Here is a 20,140-nt window from a genome sequence, read left to right on the forward strand (position 1 = left end):
ATACATTAACACATGCCTTTCTTTTTTTTTAGGTGAGGACACAAACTACATATATTTGTATGCATACTTAAACCCAACAACCTCATTACTTGATTTTATCTTCTTTTTTTTTTTAACTAGATACGTGGCTCAACATCCCCATTCATGTGGGTGGCTCTCTCCATAAAGCGCCAAATGAAGTGACCGGAAATGCAGCGTTTCAAAAGAAAATATTGATTTTTGTACACACATTTTAATTCCTGCATATGCATCTAAATAAAGTGGCCAGTGAATGATATCTACTTCGAATCATACACTCCTCACAGTAGCTAGGAAAGAGTCTGCATATTGCAGTTCTACAAAATGCAACGTTTTCACTCTTGTTTTGAAAAAGCCCTATCCGGAAACAGGTGGCAATGTTACTGCTAACTGCACGCACGCTCATCACAGTGTTGGAGGCTGCTGGATGCCAACAGAGGCAGCATCCAGACCACCAAGCAGCGCCAAATCTCCACCCTGAAGGCTGCACCATGCATGGGGGCAAGAGAGGACTAGTGGCCCCGCAAAATACCTTTCTGGAAAACATAGTCCGGCGTTCTAGTGGTGAGTTTAACTTTGTTTTTTGTTTTCTTCTAAATGTTGATTTTATATATACAACACTTTTATACAAGGTTAAAACAATTTTGCACGGCATATAATGTGTTATTAGACATTATTCTGTAATTGTCACAATGAAATGACACATTTTAGGGCACATATATTGAATATAAAGTGAATGTGAGATAAAGTGCATTCTCATTATGCTTGCAGGAATGATCCACTTATACTTTAAGAGGTCTGGATGTTGGCTTGCTCTTATGCCAGCTTTAATGCACTTAATGTTATTTGATCTGCGAGTGCTGAGTGGTGCATACCTTTAAACTGCTTTAAGCACAGCAAAAAACTGGGAGGTTTCATGTCAATTTTAATTGAAAAGACACATAATTTGCAGTCATAATATTAGTTTTGCATCTTGATGAAGTAAGAAATTAAATAAAGACGAGTAAAAAGATTGCTCCGTTCTTACTGTGCGCACACACGCAATCCTAAAGTGTTTCTGCAAAATGTCCAAAGTAATTAGGAGAAATGGCCCTAACAGTTTTCCTGCAAACAGCCGGAGAATTTTGCAGCTCTTCATTCATTTTTAATCAAGGCCGAGGCTCGAGCATAAACATTTTATCAACAAATATTACGGCTGCTTTAAATTTTAATGCTTTCTTTTCTGTCTTTGTATTTGATTATATGTTTATTATAAGTGCATGTGTCAATAGAGCTTTAGAACATGCTAAATGGAGTATATCAGGGGTGTCCAAACTTTTTGGCTGGGGGGCCGCATTGGGCTACAAGAACTTGGCCAGGGGCCGAAAGCCGACTGCATGCAAAGTAACCATATATATATATATATATACACACATATATATATATATATATATATATATACACACATACATATATATACGTGTGTGTGTGTGTGTTTATATATATATATATATATATATATATATATATATATATATATATATATGTATATATATATATATATATAAACACACACACACATATACATATATATATATACACACATATATATACACACATGTATATATGTGTATATATATATGTACATATATATATATATATATATATATATATATATGTATATGTATATATATATATATATATATATATATATATATATATATATATATATATATATATATATATATATATATATATATATATATATACTGTGTGTGTGTGTGTGTGTGTGTGTGTGTGTGTGTGTGTGTGTGTGTGTGTGTGTGTGTGCTTGCGTGGGTGCATGCTTGTGTGCGTGTGTGTTTATATATATAATTATTAGGGTTAGGGTTATTATTATTGTATAATATTATACAAATAAAAAAAGAAATACAATTATATTACATTACAATTAAATATTAAGAATATGTGAAAGTTCAGCTCCTACCCTGTTTACTTCTGTGATGACCTCTTTAAAGCTTTGTCATAAATCAGAAATATCAAGCAGTTAAAAGTCAATGAATAAGTGTGGAGAAAGTTTTGCATTTTTCCCATCATGCCTTGCAATGGATTTAAACGGGTGTCATTTCGAATTTTTTATGGTGATGAGATGTTTTTTAATAATATCAACAGCGTTCAGTGAGTAGGTTGTGTTAAATTTGACTTGTTTTTCTGCACCATGACTGGGAAACATTGTTTCAATTGGGTCATATAAGTAAATGCTGTGCTTGTTGTGTCAAGGATGCACATGTCATGGTCACTAACTTGAGTTTCTTGAATTAATCAGTTGGCCACTTGTCAGCTCTCTGGATATTTAAATGTATTATGTAAATGCTTATTGAAATTGAAGTCTTGCTGTCGTCTCACGGGCCAAACTTAAGATGCCGGAAGGCCACATTTGGTCAACTGGGAGGGGTTTGGACACCCCTGGAGTAGACTATTTGACTAAATATTGTTTTGTGGCCTTATAGTGTCTGCTATAGAATATAATATAATCAAAATTGACAGTTTTAAAAGCTAATCATGTTTTTTTGGGGTGGGGGTTTTGTTTGGATCCAGAAACCAGCTTCCTGTTGGGAAACGCCCAAATCGTGGAGTGGCCGGTGGTGTACAGTAACGATGGTTTCTGCAAGCTGTCTGGCTACCACAGAGCCGAAGTCATGCACAGGAGTAGCATGTGCAAGTATGTTAAATATAATACTTGTATTATTAGAAATATTTTGTTTTAACCATCACATTTACATGAAATGTAAGTCGTCACCACTTCAAAAACATCACTTTCAATATGCTGCAAAGACAGAGGCCCCAGTGAGAATTGAACTCACGACCCCTGGTTTACAAGACCAGTGATCTAACCACTGAGCTATGAGGCCTTGCTCATGCCCTCTTGACTAGCGCTGCTCTCTTTGCAGGAATTTGTTTCCTTTTTTTTAGGTTACAATAAATTGGACCGAAAAACACGCATTTTCATTCAGTTTGATCTTGCAGAAAAAATATTGCCTTTTGGACCATCATCTTATCTTTGGTCTTTCCTTAAGAAAAAGTCCAGATTTAAAAAAAAAAAAAAATCAAATATTTCCTTTGGTCTGTAATCATATTTATTATCAATTTTATTATCATCATCATCATTGCCCACAAGAGAAAAAATATATTATAATTATTGCCTTTTGGACCGTCTTCTTATCTTTGATCTTTTTGCAGGGAAAAGTCCCGATTTTTCAAATTAAATCAAGTATTTACTTTGGTATTGCAAAATATCATTTAATTATTATACATTATATTATTATTACTATTGTTATTATTATTATTATTATTATTACTATTATTATTAGTACTATTATTATTATTAGTCCATCAATCAAGATTTATAGCCCTTAATCACAAACTCAAAACAACATCACCTTATCTAAAACCATATTCGGGTAAGGAAATATTTAAAAGATCACTTTGGTCTTACAGAATATATATTATTATTGTCTTTAAATAAAGTTGATTTGATTTGATTTGATTTTGAACATTTACTTTTTTTAAAATCTTAAGCAGGAAAATTCCGGGTTTTTCAAATAAAATAAAAACAAAATATTTGCTTTGGTCTTGCAATAAAAATGCTATTTTCACTGTTATTAAAATTATTGTTATCATCATTATTCTATTATCCTCATTATTATCTTATATTAAATCATTGTGCAGTAAAAAGTTAATAAATAAATTAAAAAATTGTATAAAAAAACAACAACCAAAAAACCCCCGCTATTATTACTAATATTGCCTTTTGGACCATCATATTATCTTTGGTCTTCTTTTAAGAAGAAGTCAAGATTAAAAAAAAAAAATTAATCAAATATTTACTTGGTCTGAAATCATATTTATTATCAATATTATTATTATCATTATCATCAGCATCATCATTATTGCCTACAGGGGAAAAATGCTATTATAATTATTGCCTTTTGAACCAACTTCTTATCTTTGATCTTTCTGCAGGGAAAAGTCCCGATTTTTCTAATTAAATCAAATATTTACTTTGGTTGTGCAAAACATTTTTTTATTTTTATTATTATCAATTATATTATTAATATTATTATTATTAATCCATCCATCAAGATTTATAGCCCTTAGTCACAAAGTCAAAACGACATCCCCTTATCTAAAACCACATTCGAGTAAGGAAATATATACATTTTTTAAATATGCAAATGTTATTATTATTATTGTCTTTTGCACATTGATGTTTTTTTTTAATCATAAGCAGGAAAATTCCAGGTTTTTCAAATAAAATAAAAATATCAAATTGCTTGCAATAAAAATTATATTTTTACTATTATATCTGTTATTATAATTATCCTTATCATCATTATTCTATTATCATCTTATCTTTAATCATTGTGCAGTAAAAAGTAAATAAATAAATAAATGAATATAAAACATTAAAAAAACATTTTTGACCATCATTTTATGTTCATCTTTGATTTTTCTGCAGGAAATAGTCCAGAGTTTCTTGACAAAAAGTAAACTTAAATACTTTGTAAAATATAATTGACATGGCCTTTAAAGGTACTTGTTTTTCTTGCACTGCCATGACCTTTGACCTCTGCTCATGAGCTTTCTGTCCATCAAGCTTCATGTACGGAGACTTGACCGACAAGAACACCATTGACAACATCCGCCTAACCTTCGACAACTATGAGTCCAACTTCTACGAGGTGCTGCTCTACACTAAAAACAGTAAGCGTCCTGATCTTTGACCTCTTTGACCGTCACCCTGGTGAGTCTTTTTTACCGGTTCTTCCCACAGGAACGCCCATATGGCTTTACATGCAGGTGGCGCCCATCCGAAATGATAACAACAAGGTGGTGCTTTTCCTCTGCACTTTCCGGGACATCACACTCTTCAAACAGCCCATTGAGGACGAAACCACGCGAGGTGAGACACATACTGTCTAAACCGGGGGTCAGCAACCCGCGGCTCTAGAGCCACATGCGGCTCTTTAGTGGCGCCCTGTTGGCTCCATGGAGCTTTTTAAAAAATGTATGGAAATGGAAAAAAAAAAGGGGGTGAACATGTTTTTTTGTTTTAATATGGTTTCTGTAGGAGGACAAACACGACACAAACCTTCCTAATTGTTAGAAAGCCCACTGTTTAATATGTTTGTGCTTCACTGATGAAACTATTTGGTGAGCGTCGTTTTGTTCTACTAATTTCACCAGCCCTTGAACTCACTGTAGTGTGGACTGTGACTCAACAGCTTGTTTACATGCATAACTTTCTCCGACGCTGCCAAAGAAAGACGTGTTTTATGCCACTCCTTCTTTGTCTCATTTTGTCCACCAAATGTTTTATACAGTGCGTGATTGCAAGACCACAGCAAACATTACCCAGCTTGCAAAGATTGTCATAAATCCATTAGAAGAAGACGGCCTGCCGTTTCCTTTAACTTGGACACACACATCTATACCTTTGGCCATTCTAAGACAGTCATTTCCAGAAGTTATCTCACCCTCTGAGAAGTTTTACTAATGTTTTCCAATGTTGTAAAAATGTGTAGAAGAAATATATTACATTTCAACATTTCTGTCAACAAAGACTTGCGTCAGCCTGCGACACATAGTCATTTTGATAGTAGGCTAATATAGCTAATTAGCCACTTACATCATGTGTTGCCATAATTATAACACTTGTATAAGTCTTTTAGTTTTTTGCGGCTCCAAACCGATTACTTTTTTTGTATTTGTGGTCCAATATGGCTCTTCCAACGTTTTGGGTTGCCGACCCCTGGTCTAAACAAATAGCAAAGATCTGTCTTGTAATTCTGCTTAGTGGTGAGTTGGGAGCCAGCAGACTAGCCAGCTGTCCAGGTGTTGCGTGTGCGGGTCAGTGAGCATGGCGACTGTGGGTCCAACTATAGTGCCATGATGTCCTCAGGGCTTGAAGCGTGCCACGCGGACCTTTATTTAATTCCATACATGAAGCAGAAACAACAGTCGGACCACATGAGGACAGTCGCACGCCTTGTGCATGTAAATTATTAACTGCAACAGTCGCACATGACTTATTATGTATATTATTATTATACTGTGTAAAGTATGTTGACATGTGTTTCAGTTAGTTTTAATTTTAAATTAATTAACAATACATTCATTTTAAAATAATCTTATCTATTTTGGTACTTTTTAATTGATTAAATGTTTACAGTCGGAATTACAATATTTCAGCATTTATTACTACTAAATTGATGTAAAATGTAAATACTGTATCTGTTTCAGTTTTTTTTATTAGAATTTTCAAATTAATCAACACTCAAAACATAATTTAGGTAGTCTTGAATTAATTGTTTACAGTCATGATTACAATTATTCAGGATTTTGTTTTTAACCATAAACCGTTTCAAATTACTAAGTAAACTGATATATATATATATATATATATATATATATATATATATATATATATATATATATATATATATATATATATATATATATATATATATATATATATAAAGCCCACACTTAAACTTTCCACGTGCAAGATTGAATCTATTTAAAAAAGTTATTTCATAAGAAGCCAAAAAGTGCAAAAACAATAATGTTGGAGGAGTTGTGAATGACTGCAGGGACACAACATTAGATACACCTGCAGACTGCAGGTGTACCTAATTCACAACTCCTCCAACACCAACATTATTGTTTTTGCACTTTTTGGCTTCTTATTAAATAACTTTTGTAACCTATTTTTATGGGCTTTCCTCTTTGTGATGTTAAGTTCCTGTATTGCGCTGTTATACAGTATATGCCTTGAGCTCTTATTTTGAAGGCGCTAAGAGCGGAAGTGATGTCACGTTGCGGAGGTTTTTGAAAGAAGGTAAATAAAGTGGTCCTCGTGTAAACTGGAGCCTCCGTGTTTGTTATTTTGTAGTTTCATACAGTATAGGCGACATTTATAAACCCTCGGTTACACTTTTTTAAATAGATTCAATCTTGCACGTGGAAAGTTTAAGTGAGGGTTTTAGTTGCGGCGCATGGACTTAATTTCTAAGTAAAGGTAAGACCATAATAACGTTTTTTTTATTAAATGTGCTTTTTTGTGTGCTACAGTTTGTATGTGTAAAGTTAAAGTTAAGTTAAAGTACCAATGATTGTCACACACACACTAGGTGTAATGAAATTTGTCGTCTGCATTTGACCCATCCCCTTGATCACCCCCTGGGAGGTGAGGGGAGCAGTGGGCAGCAGCGGCACCGCGCCTGGGAATAATTTTTGGTGATTTAACCCCCAATTCCAACCCTTGATGCTGAGTGCCAAGCAGGGAAGAATGCTGGTATGAGCTTTTAAACATAACCCGTTAACTGCTGCCAATCAAATGGTGAATAAGATACTCTTTAGGGTTCATATGTTTGTAAATCTGACTGTGATGAAGTCAGTGCCTCACCAGCCATCAACCTCACCGCACGTCACTGATATATATATATATATATATATATATATATATATATATATATATATATATATATATATATATATATATATATATATAAAAAATTTTTTTATAGTCTTAATTAATTAATCTACAGAAAATATATGTATTTAAAAAAAAATACTCTTGCATATTTTTGTACTTTTTAATGAATTACATTTTCACAGTCATAATTACAATATTTCAGCATTTATTATTACTAAATTGATGTAAAATATGTTTATACTGTATCCGCTTCAGTTTTTTTATTTCAAATTTCAAATTAATCAACACTCAAAACATTTTTTTTAATAATCTTGAATTAAATGTAATAATTACAATTATTCAGATTTAATTCTCAACTGTAAACCGTTTCAAATGTATTTTTTAGTAAGTAAACGGATGTAATATATATATATTTTTTTATTTTATTTTTTTTAATTCATTCATCTACAGAAAATATATATATATTTTTAAATACTATTGCATATTTTTTTACATTTTAATTAATTTAATTTTCACAATCATAATTACAATAATTCAGGATTATTTATAAATTGTTTTATTATTACATATATATAAATATATATATATATATATATATATATTTGTTTTAAATATTTTTTGTTAATTAAACAACATATACAAAATGATGTGTACCAGGGTGCACAAGTCGCAGGGCCAACACAGATGTGGACTATAATTTATCTATCCCTGATGCCAAGAGTGTCCAAACTTTTCCACTCAGGGCCACATACCGGAAAATAATTTGCGTTATTAGTATCATCATTTCAACTCTTTCTCATTACATCACACATTTTTTGTTATTTTTAGTGTTCTTGTACTTTCAGAGTGAGCCACGGACTTGATGATTGTCTAGTTCACTGGTGTCAAACTAAAGGCCCTAGGGACAGATCTGGCCTGCCCTGTCAATTAATGTGTCCCGTCACATCATTTAATGTGGCCGTGACGTCCCATTTTATGCGGCCTTCCTCGTCGTTTTATTGGTCCATCACGTAATTTTACATGGCCTGCCACATCATTTAATGCAGGGGTTTTCAACCTTTTCTACCTTGGTGCCCAACTTTTCCACTACAGAGGGACCCGGGGCCCAATCAAATACAAACACTATATTAGTATCTTCTTACTTACTCTTGATTTTTAATCGTATTCAATAATTATATCGAACATATTTACAGTTTACAACCTTGTCAAATGATATGAAAGCATTTTTAATCAAAAATATTATCATTTATTTAACACGTAAAGCTTTAGACTTAGGTCAGGCTGATTATAAAAATAAGCACTTACCAAATATACTGCATAAGAAGGGACTCAAAAAACTGACGAAAAATAAATGTACCTGTATTTATCTTGTGGTAAAATAAATAAACTGAATTAATAATAAATATTAAAATGAAAGTCGAATGAAAATACAAGCTCACCACTTTAGTTATAATTTTTTACTTTAATAAACGTCTCTATGAAATCTGTTTGAGATTGTCATTACTGCCACAAATGGTGGAAAAGTGTATTACAACTGAGTACCACTGCAGCCCATATAGACCACAGCTGAGAAACAGATATTTTTTGGCGGCCCTCTAGGGGGCGCTCGCGGCCTAACAATGTCCTATGGTTAAGGAACACTGATCTAATGTGCCCAACCACATCGTTTAAAGTGGCCCACCACTTCGTTTTATATGGATACATTTATATAAATAAATCGTGGCTCATCATGTCAGTTGGTGTGTTTTATCATATAGTGCCCCGCCACATCATTTTATGCGGCCCGCCAATTCATTTTATGTGACCCTCCACGTCATTCTATGTGAACTGACACACCATTATAAAATGGGCCGCAATTTTATTTTATGCGGGCCGCCATAACATTTAACATGTCATTTTATGTGCACCGCCACGGCATTTTATTGTGGCCGGTCACATTATTTATTGTTACCTGTCACATTATTCTATGTGTTTTTAAAATGTATTTTTAGTTTTACTTAAACAATAAAGCACATTCTGACTAAATATATTTTTCATTCAATGGGTTTTCTATGAATGGAGTTGTGTACTTAACAAAAAAAAAAGGTGAAATAACTGAAAACATGTTTTATATTTTAGTTTCTTCAAAATAGCCACCCTTTGCTCTGATCACTGTTTTGCACACTCTTGGCATTCTCTCGATGAGCTTCAAGAGGTAGTCACCTGAAATGGTTTGCACATCACAGGTGTCATAGTTGTGATGCGTTCAGTGACAATCTACAATGTAAATAGTCATGAAAATAAAGAAAACGCATTGAAATGAGAAGGTGTGTCCAAACTTTTGGCCTGTACTGTATATATATATATATATATATATATATATATATATATATATATATATATATATTCTTCGCGCACTAATTGACTGAAATAGTGGCCATTTGATGTCACGTTATGCATTTTTAGACAATATGATTTGCCTGAGCGGCTAGGAGACATTTTTTTTTTTTAAACTTGGGACTTCTTGCGGGCCGAATTTTGGACGCTGGTGGGCCGGATCCGGCTCGCGGGCCTTAGTTTTGGGACCACTGTTCTATACTGATCATGCAACAAGTTTGTCACCTTGTCACATCGACTTAGTCATCTGTTGTAATAATCAAAAACAGTTGTATATTGTATATCCATCCATCCATTTTCTACCGCTTGTCCCTTTTGGGGTCGTGGGAGAGCCTATCTCAGCTGCATTCGGGCGGAAGGCGGGTTACACCCTGGACAAGTCGCCACCTCATCGCAGGGCCAACACAGATAGACAGACAACATTCACACACTGGGGACCATTTTAGTGTTGCCAATCAACCTATCCCCAGGTGCATGTTTTTGGAGGTGGGAAGAAGCCGGAGTACCCGGAGGGAACCCTCGCAGTCACAGGGAGAACGTGCAAACTCCACACAGAAAGATCCCGAGCCCGGGATTGAACTCAGGACTACTCAGGACCTTCGTATTGTGAGGCACATGCACTAACCGCTGTCCCAACGTGCTGCCTATAATGAGGCTAAAATATGTTTGTATTCATATACATTCACTAACTTTGGTAACATGTAATTGCGACTAACAATATTTGGAGAGGAGGCTACGCCGGATAGTCGAACCTCGGATTCAGGAGGAACAGTGTGGTTTTCGTCCTGGTCGTGGAACTGTGGACCAGCTCTATACTCTCGGCAGGGTCCTTGAGGGTGCATGGGAGTTTGCCCAACCAGTCTACATGTGCTTTGTGGACTTGGAGAAGGCATTCGACCGTGTCCCTCGGGAAGTCCTGTGGGGAGTGCTCAGAGAGTATGGGGTTTCGGACTGTCTGATTGTGGCGGTCCGCTCCCTGTATGATCAGTGTCAGAGCTTGGTTCGCATTGCCGGCAGTAAGTCGGACACGTTTCCGGTGAGGGTTGGACTCCGCCAAGGCTGCCCTTTGTCACCGATTCTGTTCATAACTTTTATGGACAGAATTTCTAGGCGCAGTCAAGGCGTTGAGGGGATCCGGTTTGGTGGCTGCAGGATTAGGTCTCTGCTTTTTGCAGATGATTTGGTCCTGATGGCTTCATCTGGCCAGGATCTTCAGCTCTCACTGGATCGGTTCGCAGCTGAGTGTGAAGCGACTGGGATGAGAATCAGCACCTCCAAGTCCGAGTCCATGGTTCTCGCCCGGAAAAGGGTGGAGTGCCATCTCCGGGTTGGGGAGGAGATCTTGCCCCAAGTGGAGGAGTTCAAGTACCTCGGAGTCTTGTTCACGAGTGAGGGAAGAGTGGATGGTGAGATCGACAGGCGGATCGGTGCGGCGTCTTCAGTAATGCGGACGCTGTATCGATCCGTTGTGGTGAAGAAGGAGCTGAGCCGGAAGGCAAAGCTCTCAATTTACCGGTCGATCTACGTTCCCATCCTCACCTATGGTCATGAGCTTTGGGTTATGACCGAAAGGACAAGATCACGGGTACAAGCGGCCGAAATGAGTTTCCTCCGCCGGGTGGCGGGGCTCTCCCTTAGAGATAGGGTGAGAAGCTCTGTCATCCGGGGGGAGCTCAAAGTAAAGCCGCTGCTCCTCCGCATCGAGAGGAGCCAGATGAGGTGGTTCGGGCATCTGGTCAGGATGCCACCCGAGCGCCTCCCTAAGGAGGTGTTTAGGGCATGTCCGACCGGTAGGAGGCCACGAGGAAGACCCAGGACACGTTGGGAAGACTATGTCTCCCGGCTGGCCTGGGAACGCCTCGGGATCCCCCGGGAGGAGCTGGACGAAGTGGCTGGGGAGAGGGAAGTCTGGGCTTCCCTGCTTAGGCTGCTGCCCCCGCGACCCGACCTCGGATAAGCGGAAGAAGATGGATGGATGGATGGATGGATGGATGGAATATTTTTTGCGGGTTGTGTTTTTTCAAATTGACATAAGAATGCCGGACGAAATTTAATTTGTAATCGCTTTCTTCGGGTCAGGTTGGACAAAGTTCGCCAAGCTAACGCGGGCGCTCACAAACAATCGAAACCTGGTCCAGCAGATGGCGCCACTGAGCAAGACGGAGGTCAACCATAAGCCGTCCAGACTGGCTGAGGTATGACGACGTTGAAAGAAGTTGTGGTAAATGCAGTAGTGGTTGGACCGCTTTTGTGTCTGTAACAAAAAGGCTCTCCAGCTGGGCTCCGACATACTTCCCCAGTACAAGCAGGAGGCCCCCAAGACCCCCCCGCACATCATCCTCCACTACTGCACCTTCAAGACCACGTGGGACTGGGTCATCCTCATCCTGACCTTCTACACGGCCATCATGGTGCCCTACAACGTGTCGTTCAGGACCAAGCAGAGCAACCTGGTGTGGCTGGTGCTGGACAGCATCGTGGACGTCATCTTCCTGGTGGACATCGTGCTCAACTTCCACACCACCTTTGTGGGCCCCGCCGGCGAAGTCATTTCCGACGCTCGGCTCATTCGCATGAACTACGTCAAGACATGGTTCGTCATCGACCTGTTGTCGTGTCTGCCCTACGACATCATCAACGGCTTTGAGAATTTTGACGAGGTGAGCTCCGATTTGGAATTTGGGATTCACTAAATCTGGCCTAAACCCACCTTTTCTCTGAAGGACTTTGTCACGCCTTCGTCCACGGCCAGTCATCTTCGCGACTCGTCCAACTTCCACAGGAACAGCACCAGGATGGAAGACTCAGTACTGCCAGTAAGAAAAAAAAATGTTATTGATACTCAGAGAAAAAAATATGAATACAAAGATATTGGAGACTATAATCTAAAGCAGGGCTGTCAAACATACGGCCCGCGGGCCGGATCAGGCCCGCAAACAGATTTTACCAGGCCCGCGGGATGAGTTTGCTAAGTATAAAAATCAACCTTAACTTTTTTGAATGAAAGAAACAGCTGTTCCAAATGTGTCCACTGGATGTCACAATAGCAATTATTTGTATCTTTGTAGATGATGCTACATATGTACAAAATAAACCACATGATGTTAGTACATCAATCGAGGAAAATGATCAAACTACATAAATAACATCCTGTAATTTGATTTTGATGTATTTTTTTTATCTTGATGGATTGAAAATTAACACCAATGAGTTGACTGATAAATATTATCACATAATTTATTCAAAAAATATAAATAACGACAAATAAAGTATATATACCATTAACCGCAACAGGTAATTGTAAAAAAACAAAAAAACAACAACATTATAATTTGTACAATTTCAGAATGTGCTTGTTCTATTTTTCAACAAAGAAAACAATCTGAAGTTGTCTTTATTTTTAAGTTATCGTGCCGTGATTTTACCAGCCCGGCCCACCTGGGAGTAGATTTTTCTCCATGTGGCCCTCGATCTTAAATGACTTTGACACCCCTGAGCTAAACCATCTAAAATATTCTTAAACCCAATCCAAGACCTGGAACAAGAAAAGAAAAATACATTATGCCTTTGAATAAAATATTTTCATTACCTGTGTACATAAAATTACATGAAATATTTTTTTCTGTTATAATTAATTTTTTATAAATTAAATTAAGGCCCCTTTGTAAGACCTATGCGTGAATTAAATGACAGGAAATTAGATGCAATCCAGTTTAAGATCTTATTCAATTTGATATTTTTTTTTAAACAAAATGATTAATCATGATCAGTGCCACACTGAAAATAAAATATTGGGAGCAATGAAATATTTGAATGTTACAAGCTATTAAAGCTTTAACACAAAACTGCAATGCAAGCCATTTTTGTTTTAAATATATTTATTTTGACCTACATTGGAAATGAAACATTTCAGTTTATTATTATTGTGACCAAAACGTTTGTGGCTATCAATATTTTCTGATGAAAATATGCTCACATTTCAACCGCAGTCCTTTTTGCAGAAGCTAAGCTCAAGTATAAAAAGTCAAGGTTTATCAATAACAGGTGTACCGTTTCATCCCTATAAGTGGGACCTTGGTTCATGAACAGGGTTCACAAATAGAAACGTTCTCATATCGAAGCAAATTCCTACATAAGAAAATTTTTTTACATGAATAATCGGTTTCAGTGTTGCCTTCGCTCTTTGTAGCGGAAATCGTAACCCCAAAATGCAGGAGTCAGCAGGCATTTAATGTCCACATGTTCAAAAATACAAATAGAGTGCAGCACGGGAATGCACCAACAAGCACAGGAAATGAAAAAAGTGGGGAAAAAACTCAGAGAGTGCAGCAATAGAGTGCACAGAATAGCACAGAGGAAACATGAAAAGGGTAAGCTTAACAGAGAGCTTACAATAAAAGAAAAGACAAAACTAGAATCACAAATACTATTGATTATGTGCGTAACTCAACAAACTCAAACAACGATCCCACTGACATACAAGTGAGACTGGCTTAAATAGTACCCAGGTGACGATCAGCAGCAGGTGAAACACCTAATCACTAATCACTCCCAGGTGAAAAAGACAGCGCTAAGCAGCAGGGGTGAAACTACTGCAGGAACGACACAAACGAAACAGGACGTGGAAACAAAAAACACAGGAAAAACACCCAAAAACTAAACAAAGAAGGACCTGGTGTAACAGGTCGTGAAAAAAGTCCTTATTAGATTAGGTTTGTACACTTTGTCTGCAACTTAAGTGCTATGAAGTTCTATATATCAAAAAAGCATAACAAAGGGGTAATGGATCAACTTTCTGTTTGATAACTAACTGAACTGTCCTCCTATGCAGTTTCCCTGCTTACAAACACACACACACACACACACACACACACACACACACACACACACACACACACACACACACACACACACACACACACACACACACACACACACACACACACACACATTCTTAGACTTAGACTTCCTTTTTATTGTCATTCAAATTTGAACTTTACAGCACAGATAAGAACGAAATTTCGTTACATAAGCTCATGGTAGTGCAGGATAAAAAAGCAATAAGGTACATATATAAATAAATGAATAAATAAATATAAATAATATATAAATATATATATAAAATAAATAAATATATATAAATATATATAAATAAATAAATAGATTACTATACAGATAAATATATTGCACTTTTTCCACATGCGTCCACGTTTATGGATGTATGTTATATTGTCTTTTTTATTCGAGCGAGTTAATCCATTTTTGTGTATTTGTTACTTTCTTGAGACCTCCGAAAAATGCCTACCTCTTTAGGACCACCCTTTCCAGATGTATAATGATTTGTATTTACAACATCAATAATATACTATGCAAATATAAAAAAGGTAAGCTTTTAGTTAATTTTTTGTATTTAATTTTTGTTTGTAGTTGGTTTTTAATCTTCATTATTTACTTCAAGTTATTACAATATGTCTCTATATATGTATTTTTTAAATACATTTTGGCCAAAGGGGGGCATTTCAATTTCTTCCACACACTTGTTATTACATATGTTGGCCAGAGGGGGAGCACTTCAAATTTTTTACACATACTTGTTATTTCATATGTTGACCAGAGGGGGAGCACTTTTAAAATCGACACACAGTCAATTTGTTCTTTTTGGGATCACCCCATTTGTGATAGATTTCACCACCAGGGGTGCAATTGAGACATTCTCTATTAGATGCAATGGTTTTCCGTATTAGGACCATGATTTCGGTCTTAACTTGTTCACCGGTCCTCATATGGAAGGCACTTTTCCTTGTTGATGTCTCAAGAAGAGTAGAAATACAAGAACACACACACACACACACACACACACACACACACACACACACACACACACACACACACACACACACACACACACACACACACACACTGTCACTAGTCCTGTGGTGCACTCAGGGTTTGAAATCACAAATATTTAGCAGCCAGGTTGCCACAATGATTAGGAATAAAAGGATAATCATACCCTGTCGGTTCATTTTTTTGGTGTGCGGTGAAAGAAACGGGGGAGAGGAGGAGAGCATACTTCCTGGATGTTTCAAAGCATACAACAGTTGTCTGTTGCTTTATTTGGACTCACATTGAACTAGCAAAACTAGAAAAATGCTGTAAAAAGGCTAAAAAACCCACTCAAATCACACAAAGTAGCAATTAGCACAGTGGATAACGACAGCACTGCTGTGCTGACTGAACAAGCACAGAACTTGATCAGCCCGCCCACACAACAAAGCATACTTTTATTTGGTCTGTGGTTCGTATATTGAAAAGTTTGTATAACGGGGGTGTAAATAGTGTTATAGCGTGTTTAATAAACCTGTGAAAGGTGAAAAATATCAAGGTTTTTAAACTTTTTGATTGTGCAGCCATCTTTGTGAAACGTTTGTACACTGGTGTAGGGGAGTTGTGTTGAAGCGATTGTATAGTTCAGGGGTCCCCAAGCTACGGCTGGCGATCCGGCCCGCCAGCGTCCAAAATCCAGCCCGTGGGAAGTCCCAAGTTAAAAAAATATCCATCCATCCATCCATCTTCTCCCGCTTATCCGAGGTCGGGTCGCAGGGGCAGCAGCCTAAGCAGGGAAGCCCAGACTTCCCTCTCCCCAGCCACTTCGTCCAGCTCTTCCTGTGGGACCCCGAGGCGTTCCCAGGCCAGCCGAGAGACATAGTCTTCCCAACGTGTCCTGGGTCTTCCCCGCGGCCTCCTACCGGTCGGACGTGCCCTAAACACCTCCCTAGGGAGGCGTTCGGGTGGCATCCTAACCAGATGCCCGAACCACCTCATCTGGCTCCTCTCGATGTGGAGGAGCAGCGGCTTTACTTTGAGCTCCTCCCGAATGGCAGAGCTTCTCACCCTATCTCTAAGGGAGAGCCCCGCCACCCGGCGGAGGAAACTCATTTCGGCCGCTTGTACCCGTGATCTTGTCCTTTCGGTCATAACCCAAAGCTCATGACCATAGGTGAGGATGGGAACGTAGATCGACCGGTAAATTGAGAGCTTTGCCTTCCGGCTCAGCTCCTTCTTCACCACAACGGATCGATACAGCGTCCGCATTACTGAAGACGCCGCACCGATCCGCCTGTTGATCTCACGATCCACTCTTCCCTCACTCGTGAACAAGACTCCGAGGTACTTGAACTCCTCCACTTGGGGCAAGATCTCCTCCCCAACCCGGAGATGGCACTCCACCCTTTTCCGGGCGAGAACCATGGACTCGGACTTGGAGGTGCTGGTTCTCATCCCAGTCGCTTCACACTCAGCTGCGAACCGATCCAGTGAGAGCTGAAGATCCTGGCCAGATGAAGCCATCAGGACCACATCATCTGCAAAAAGCAGAGACCTAATCCTGCAGCCACCAAACCAGATCCCCTCAACGCCTTGACTGCGCCTAGAAATTCTGTCCATAAAAGTTATGAACAGAATCGGTGACAAAGGGCAGCCTTGGCGGAGTCCAACCCTCACTGGAAACGTGTCCGACTTACTACCGGCAATGCGGACCAGGCTCTGGCACTGATCATACAGGGAGCGGACTGCCACAATCAGACAGTCCGATACCCCGTACTCTCTGAGCACTCCCCACAGGACTTCCCGAGGGACACGGTCGAATGCCTTCTCCAAGTCCACAAAACACATGTAGACTGGTTGGGCAAACTCCCATGCACCCTCAAGGACCCTGCGGAGAGTATAGAGCTGGTCCACAGTTCCACGACCAGGACGAAAACCACACTGTTCCTCCTGAATCCGAGGTTCGACTATCCGGCGTAGCCTCCTCTCCAGTACACCTGAATAGACCTTACCGGGAAGGCTGAGGAGTGTGATCCCATGATAGTTAGAACACACCCTCCGGTTCCCCTTCTTAAAGAGAGGAACCACCACCCCGGTCTGCCAATCCAGTGGCACCGCCCCCGATGTCCACGCGATGCTGCAGAGTCTTGTCAACCAAGACAGCCCCACAGCATCCAGAGCCTTAAGGAACTCCGGGCGGATCTCATCTACCCCCGGGGCCTTGCCACCGAGGAGCTTTTTAACTACCTCAGCAACCTCAGCCCCAGAAATAGGAGAACCCACCACAGACTCCCCAGGCACTGCTTCCTCATAGGAAGACGTGTTGGTGGGATTGAGGAGGTCTTCGAAGTATTCCCTCCACCGATCCACAACATCCGCAATCGAGGTCAGCAGAACACCATCCTCGCCATACACGGTGTTGATAGTGCACTGCTTCCCCTTCCTGAGGCGGCGGATGGTGGTCCAGAATTGCTTCGAAGCCGTCCGGAAGTCGTTTTCCATGGCCTCACCGAACTCCTTCCATGTCCGAGTTTTTGCCTCTGCGACCGCTGAAGCCGCACACCGCTTGGCCTGTCGGTACTTGTCCGCTGCCTCAGGAGTCCTATGAGCCAAAAGAACCCGATAGGACTCCTTCTTCAGCTTGACGGCATCCCTCACCGCCGGTGTCCACCAACGGTTTCTAGGATTACCGCCACGACAAGCACCAACTACCTTGCGGCCACAGCTCCAATCAGCCGCCTCGACAATAGAGGCGCGGAACATGGTCCATTCGGACTCAATGTCCAGCACCTCCCTTGTGACATGTTCAAAGTTCTTCCGGAGGTGGGAATTGAAACTCTCTCTGACAGGAGACTCTGCCAGACGTTCCCAGCAAACCCTCACAATGCGTTTGGGCCTGCCAGGTCTGTCCGGCATCCTCCCCCACCATCGCAGCCAACTCACCACCAGGTGGTGATCGGTAGAAAGCTCCGCCCCTCTCTTCACCCGAGTGTCCAAAACATGAGGCCGCAAATCCGATGACACAACTACAAAGTCGATCATGGAACTGCGGCCTAGGGTGTCCTGGTGCCAAGTGCACATATGGACACCCTTATGTTTGAACATGGTGTTCGTTATGGACAATCTGTGACGGGCACAAAAGTCCAATAACATAACACCGCTCGGGTTCAGATCCGGGCAGCCATTCTTCCCAATCACGCCTCTCCAGGTTTCACTGTCGCTGCCAACATGAGCATTGAAGTCCCCCAGTAGAACGAGGGAATCACCCGGGGGAGCACTCTCAAGTACTCCCTCGAGTGAATCCAAAAAGGGTGGGTACTCTGAGCTGCGTCAGGACAGTCAGGACCCGTTCCCCCACCCGAAGGCGGAGGGAAGCTACCCTCTCGTCCACCGGGTTGAACTCCAACGTACAGGCTCTGAGCCGGGGGGTAACAAGAATTGCCACCTCACCCCGTCGCCTCTCACTGCCGGCAACGCCAGAGTGGAAGAGAGTCCAGCCCCTCTCGAGAGAACTGGTTCCAGAGCCCTTGCTGTGCGTCGAAGTGAGTCCGACTATATCTAGCCGGAACTTCTCCACCTCGCGCACTAGCTCAGGCTCCTTCCCCCCCAGCGAGATGACGTTCCACGTCCCAAGAGCTAGCTTCTGTAGCCAAGGATCGGGCCGCCAAGTGCCCTGCCCTCGGCTTCCGCCCAGCTCACATCGCACCCGACCTCTATGACCCCTGCTATGGGTGGTGAGCCCATTGGAGGGGGGACCCACGTTGCCTCTTCGGGCTGTGCCCGGCCGGGCCCCATGGGGACAGGCCCGGCCACCAGGCGCTCGCCATCGTGCCCCACCTCCGGGCCTGGCTCCAGAGGGGGGCCCCGGTGACCCGCGTTCGGGCAAGGGAAATCTGGGTTCCTTGCTTGTTTTCTTCATAGAGGTCTTCGAGCTGCTCTTTGTCTGATCCCTCACCTAGGACCAGTTTGTCTTGAGAGACCCTACCAGGGGGCATAAAGCCCCCGGACAACATAGCTCCTAGGATCATTGGGACACGCAAACTCCTCTACCACGTTAAGGTGGCAGCTCAGAGAGAAGTTAAAAAAATAAATAAATATATATACTTTTTTTTTTTTAATTATTATTATTTTTAAATCTGTCCTTTCTAATTAATTTTCTATCGCTTGTTACCCTCTGCATCTCCTAACCCAGGGTTTCCCAAACTTTTTGACCCAGGGTCCACATTGGGCTAAAAAAAATTGGCCAGGGGCCAGCCTGTGTGTGTATATATATATATATATATATATATATATATATATATATATATATATATATATATATATATATATATATATATATATATATGTGTATGTATGCATATATGTATGTATGTATGTATGTGTGTATGTGTATATATATATATATACATATACATACATACATACATACATACATACACACAT

General features: G+C 40.1%; 1 protein-coding gene and 1 non-coding gene across 2 annotated transcripts in view; one reads left to right on the top strand and one right to left on the bottom strand.

Moving 5' to 3' along the window:
- Positions 1-395: 395 nt before the first annotated feature.
- LOC133576397 (voltage-gated delayed rectifier potassium channel KCNH5-like) overlaps positions 396-20,140 on the top strand; it is a 40,609-nt gene continuing 20,864 nt past the window's right edge. The window contains exons 1-7 of the mRNA XM_061929585.1: positions 396-582; positions 2,596-2,719; positions 4,655-4,761; positions 4,832-4,960; positions 11,951-12,066; positions 12,139-12,531; positions 12,595-12,687. Of these exons, the coding sequence (XP_061785569.1) occupies positions 396-582; positions 2,596-2,719; positions 4,655-4,761; positions 4,832-4,960; positions 11,951-12,066; positions 12,139-12,531; positions 12,595-12,687 (1,149 nt within the window). The remainder of the gene's footprint in view (positions 583-2,595; positions 2,720-4,654; positions 4,762-4,831; positions 4,961-11,950; positions 12,067-12,138; positions 12,532-12,594; positions 12,688-20,140) is intronic.
- On the bottom strand, positions 2,837-2,909 carry trnat-ugu (transfer RNA threonine (anticodon UGU)). The gene has a single exon. It is a non-coding gene; the product is annotated as a tRNA-Thr (tRNA).

The sequence above is a fragment of the Nerophis lumbriciformis genome, linkage group LG34, assembly GCF_033978685.3.
Source record: "Nerophis lumbriciformis linkage group LG34, RoL_Nlum_v2.1, whole genome shotgun sequence".
NCBI classification, from domain to species: domain Eukaryota; kingdom Metazoa; phylum Chordata; class Actinopteri; order Syngnathiformes; family Syngnathidae; genus Nerophis; species Nerophis lumbriciformis.